This window comes from Tetrao urogallus, assembly GCF_951394365.1.
Source record: "Tetrao urogallus genome assembly, chromosome: 1".
NCBI lineage: Eukaryota > Metazoa > Chordata > Aves > Galliformes > Phasianidae > Tetrao > Tetrao urogallus.
The window spans coordinates 107,332,152-107,338,151 of NC_136813.1; the positions used below are offsets into that span (position 1 = coordinate 107,332,152).

The 6,000-nt window shown below is 41.5% G+C and overlaps 1 protein-coding gene across 1 annotated transcript in view; it reads left to right on the forward strand.

The window, feature by feature from the left end:
* MYH15 (myosin heavy chain 15) overlaps positions 1-1,682 on the forward strand; it is a gene marked incomplete at both ends in the record, with an annotated part of 43,440 nt that extends 41,758 nt beyond the window's left edge. The window contains 2 exons of the mRNA XM_079543589.1: positions 362-499; positions 1,665-1,682. Coding sequence (XP_079399715.1) covers positions 362-499; positions 1,665-1,682 — 156 coding nt within the window. The remainder of the gene's footprint in view (positions 1-361; positions 500-1,664) is intronic.
* Between the last annotated feature and the right edge of the window lie 4,318 nt (positions 1,683-6,000).

The following is a 6,000-nucleotide window of genomic DNA, read 5'->3' on the forward strand; positions in this document are numbered from 1 at the left end:
AAGAAATTACTCCATTTTATCTCAGGATTGGAGAGTAATTTGCAGGATGCAAAGGGAAGGGAAGAACAAGAAAGACTTTCTTTTCCTGATACTCCCTCAGGAGGTATGCTTCGAGCCTTCCAGTTCACTTAAAATGAAGAGTGCTGCTGGAAACATCAAATCCTTTCTTTGTGGAGGAACAAAAACCCTAACCACAATAAATAAATAAATAAAATAAACCACCAACCCTCGGCCCTTCAAGAGCCAAATGGGTCCCATAGGGCTGTTACTTAGCCATGCTGAGCCCTTTTGTTATATTTGAAGTGGAAAGCTTTGTTTCTTAGGGATTGGAGGTAATGGCTCTGCTGTTTTCTCTCACTAGGAAGCACAAGCCAATCTGTACCTTTCGAAGTACAGAAAACAGCAACACGATCTGGATGATGCCGAAGAGAGGGCAGAAATAGCTGAATCTCAAGTTAACAAGCTGAGGAGCAAGTCAAGAGATATTGGCATGAAAAAGGTACGGTTTTACTCTATGGGGCAAATGTGACTGGTCAGTACACAGTAGCCAGAAGTTTCCAGATCGTTTTACAAATGTGATATTAAAAAGCTCAGTTTCTCCCTCCCTTTGATGATGCAGATATCTATGTATGCAGTGGAGCTGGGGGATTATTGCATTAGCAGAATGCCAGTTATTCTAACAATGCTCTTTCAAAAAAACCTGCATTGATTTCAAGAGCTGGATGAAAATGTTAGGTGTTAGTCATGCGGTGTGATTAGTAATGAGAAATACATCTGTGATATTTTGCACCTGAGCAAAATGGTACAAAAGTAAGATTGATGAAACTGAAAGGTGCTACGAAATCAAATTTCTGCCTCACTTTACCTGCCTGATTGCAACCAGGAAAAGGAAGGGCAGTGTTGCTATTTGTAGGAATGTTAGAAGAGGGGCAGGGTTGCTGCTTTATTATTTCATTTGCAAAGATAACATAAACTCCCATACTTATCACCATATAAATGTAGTGGAGGTTAAGCTCCTAAGTCAAGTAAGAGAAAACAAATCCTTCTGTACTATTTAGCTGTTTTTGTCCCATTCCATCCCATCACTTCCTTCATTCTTCTGTATCCACAATTCTATGGAAAGGAAATACTCCAATTTCTGCTTTTATAATAGACTATTACAGTCATCTTTAGCTGAAATAAACTACTGTAGATTCCCTGTCTATAGCAGGGCTACATTAATACTAGATGAACATCTGGTCTTTTACACATTTACACACTTCCTTTAGGGAGAGAATGCCATAGGAAAGGCTTTATTTATAAGCATTTTTAGATTAGCATTAAAATTAGCTTCCTAATACTGCTACCCCTGTTCCTGGAAACTCTAGGAAGTATGTGTGATTCAGTGCAAACAACACTGTATTGTGACATGTCTGCACAGAAATCATCTGCTCTCAAAGGACACAAACAGTAGCATTAGGAGAAAAAGCCTACTCGCTGAAGTAAGAGAAAAGATTCAATATCTGTAGCATTTAGTGCTAGTCTATTTCAGCTATAAGCTGGTAATGCAAATAAGCACAAGCATTAGTGAATAGAAGTTTTTGTCATTTACTCGTGAACTTACCCTAAATCCCCTGCAGTGCTTTGTTTTTCAACAGCTATATACTTTCTCAATTGCATTTCAGGTTCATGAAGAGGAGTAAGCGCAGTCCTGGCTCACAGATACAAGATGATGTTTCATACAATCAGGCATAACCAAAAGCAGATGTGTTAAATCAAAACTAAAACAAGCACTTACAAAAATAAATATCAAGTGAAAACCAAAGCACAATGTGTAGTGTATTCCATTCATTTCTATATAATTTCATTTTGTTGAGCCCCAGGCATCCAATAAAGGATTACATACTTCCACTAGCCCACTTCATTATACAGGAACAAATCCTAATTGGCAGGTCTCTTGTGAAATCAAACTGAAGGGCAAATCCAGTCATGTTTTCCAGTCTCAGGGGACAACCCTTAAAGTCACAATAGCTCAGCTTCTAGCTGTCTTGTCTGCTGGCCAGGGGCTGTACTAGTTTTTTTAGGACAGCAGAAGCTAAACTTCAGACAAACAACCAGTTCAGAAGCTTCTCCTACAATTGGTCAAAGGATTTCTGGTCTCTAGCTGCAGGACAGAATTGCCTGCATTAGAAATAGTGTGGCCAGCAGGAGCAGAGAGGTAATCATCCCCCTGTACTTAGCCTGGTGAGGCTGCACTTCGCGTACTGTGTTTTGAGCCTCTGTTTGCAGTGAAAGGGTTTCTTTTAGTAATGTCCGGTCATTTCTTCTGCATCTCTGGTTAAAACAAAAACTTCTGTAAGAACTACTTATGAATCTAATTAATCCCAACAAGACTTTCTTGTGATAGAGGTAAGTATTTTCCATTTTAAGACTAGGGTGAGCAAAATAAATACCTACGTGACAATGTAGAATCATTCCTGTCTCTTCCCTCTAGTCCTCAATCACTGTCACCAGTGCTGCATTAACCCATATATTGTTCTGCTCCCTCTAAGTTAAAGGTCTCAACAAGTTCCAGGATAAATGGATAATGCTTAAGCTCTTTGAACAAAACAGCTTCATCTGCAAAATATGCTGACTGTATATTTATCTGCAGAGCTGACTACCACTGGGGAAGGATCTCTTTTGGAGATTCCTCCTCTTGGAGTCTTCTCAGTGAGCCCAGGACAAGGGTAAGCTTTCTAATCATCCTTCTTTAGCGTGATAACCTGTTTAGCCTAACTTTCCTGTATATTTCTTAATTATAACACCTGTACATTCATTGATTACACACTACCTGTAAAGCATACCAGTGTCATTAAAACTGGCTAGCATCTAACAGAATCTCCACATGAGAGCAAAATGAAAAAAAAAAATAGAAATTCAATCATTTTGTAAGGGCACATAGCAAAAGGATGAGGGGAAATGGCTCTAGGCTGGAAGGAGGTGGACTTGAACTGGATGTCAGGAACATGTCCTTTGCTGTGAGGGTGGTGAGACACTGGAGTGAGTTGCTCAGGGAGGTTATGGATGCCTCCTCCCTCAAAGTGTTCAGGACTGGGCTGGATGGGGCTCTGAGAGCTTCATCTGGTGGAGGGTGTCCCTGCCTATAGCGGAAGGATTGGAACTAGATGATCGTGGAAGTCTATTTCACCTCATTTTAAGACTTTAGATTTGGCTTTCTGGTGTGCTCTTGTCACCTCACAGTTTCTGTTTATAATGAAGTTTGAGGCTGTGACAAAAACCATAATGCCCAGTGAGTTCGAAGATGCATCTCTCCACAGATGGGGCCATACTGTCACACAGGACAAGATTTACCATAAGAAATAAGGGCTATAGCTGTTCTGGTGGGTCTTTTGTTTGTTTGTTTGTTTTGTTTTTTCAACCGTGACCACAAATGGAAGAAGACAAAATACTGTGAGACAGAGCCAGCCTTTTACAGATATGTCACGGAGTTGATCAGATCAATCTATGTCCGTGACGGGGGCGACAGGCCTCTGCCCTCCCCCCCCCACCCCAGTCCCACAAAAAATGGGAAGGAAGGAAGGGAGGAAAAGAGCAGCGGCAACAATCTATGGAGGAAAACTTATTTTACTGTAATATCGGAATCCAAGATAACACAATATATACAATTTAATTGAAATTGAGATTAATAAATCAGACAAGAAGAGAGAGAGAGAGTTCCTGGGACAGAGTCAAACCTGAAGAGCTTGGAACGGCTAGGAAAGCACCCTCCAGCACCCACTGCAAGGCAGCAAGAGAGCACCCCCCCCACCCGGAAGGGCCAGATCCCGTGACTGCTGTAATGTACAGGGATAGGTACTTGGAATTGGGCAGTGACACTTTAATGCCCCGTACACTACATGATGTTTTGATGTGGAATACTGAAACCCAAAAATAAAAAACAAAAACAGAAAAACATAGAACCATGACATTCCACCCCTTATTCTACATCATTACATCATGCTTAAAATATACACACATATATATAACAAAATTAACAAAAAATGATTAAAATGCATTACTCACACATGGCTATATATATATATGTATATATATACACACCCACACACACACACACACACACACACAATTAGTAACTGCACTCCCCCGGCATCAAGTTTCCTTGTGGTACACATTGGACATCCCCATTCTTCTGCATTACCCACCAAGTGGATCCTGGTCCCTGGGCAAAAACTGTACCACGGAGAGGTTTGCCCTTTCCAGAAGCTGGAAGAACCCAAACTGCCTTTCCTAACATGTTCTTTACATGTACAACAGGGACTTTATCTCCCTCTATGGTATGTAGGGAACTGGATTGGTTAGGACCATCACGATTGATAGATCCTCTGGTATTGACTAACCAAGTGGCTTCTGCCAAATGCTTCTCCCAGTGCTTAAATGTTCCGCCACCCAGTGCTTTTAGCATAGTTTTTAACAACCCATTGTATCGTTCAATTTTACCAGAGGCTGGTGAGTAGTAATAGAGACTTCCTCTTCATCACTCTCTTCTGCATGTCTCTTAGTTTTCCCTTTTGCCTTTCGCGATGGTGGTGGTTCTGAGGAGGGCCCCTCGCCTGGATCTTCCTCCTCCTCTTCTCTTTTACGTTCAAGACATGAAGACACTCGTTTCCATTTCTTGCCCTCCACAGGAGCAAACGGTATTGTTAGTGGTGTCTCCTGTGATTGATTAGATTTGACTTGGGGATTTTCCCCTTTGGCTTGAACCTCAGCTCAGAAACTCTCTCTCCAGAATGGTATTATATAGGGCACGGTAAGCACAAGCCAAACCCCAAATAAGTAGTACCTCCTTAGATTTATGTAAGCCGCATAGTCCCTGACTCAAAAACTGGCTTAGTTTCTCAGGGTCCCACAGGTGTTCAAGAGTAAAATCCCATGACACTGCGGGTCCCCATGCTTCTAAGACCTTTCCTAAACCTCTCCATATTCCCTGCCAGTCATCATTCTCTGGTTTTGGAAGAGACTCCTTCCTCTTATTATTCACAATTATGAATACAATCAGAGAACTTAATGACACGCACACCAACATGAGTATTAATTCAAGATTCGAAAAACGTTAGACAAACCGAGAAGAAAACCTGGAGACTGGTCTGAACATTGTGTTGTTTGTAAAATTAGCTATTCCATTTGGGATGTAGCTGTTTGGGAAATTAGCCATTCCTTCTGGGATGTAAATGTCAAAATTCAAATCATACCACATTGCAAATAGGTAAAACATAGGTGTCTCCATCAGTGTCATTAGGTACCTATATATGGTTGCAATTCCACAACACATAATTATGAGCTGGATTATTGGCCAGTAGGTTGTGAGTAACACCATTGCTTTAAATCCTTTACACAGCGCCCCCACGATAACGAGTGGGTTCATCAGTGGTGCCTGCTAAAAAGGGGTTAATGAATTGAAGCTAACAAGAGGAGGGAAAAAAAAAAAAAGAAAAAAGGCACTACCCAGACTAAGTAGTGCTCAAAGTTTACAAATATCCCAGAACACTGGCAGTACGCCTAATCTTTCAAGGTCAGGTTTTCTAGCACAGAAACTTGAACTACTGATAATGCTCCCTAACGAAGCTCTCCAAGGGCAGAGAGAAAAAAAGTTTCATTCTAAAAGCTAAAAAACAGTCGAGGCCCACGTTGGGCGCCAAAAATCTGTCACGGAGTTGATCAGATCAATCTATGTCCGTGACAGGGGCGACAGGCCTCTGCCCTCCCCCCCCCACCCCAGTCCCACAAAAATGGGAAGGAAGGAAGGGAGGAAAAGAGCAGCGGCAACAATCTATGGAGGAAAACTTATTTTACTATAATATCGGAATCCAAGATAACACAATATATACAATTTAATTGAAATTGAGATTAATAAATCAGACAAGAAGAGAGAGAGAGAGTTCCCGGGACCAAGTCAAATCTGAAAAGCTTGGAAGGGCCAGGAAAGCACCCTCCAGCACCCACTGCAAGGCAGCAAGAGAG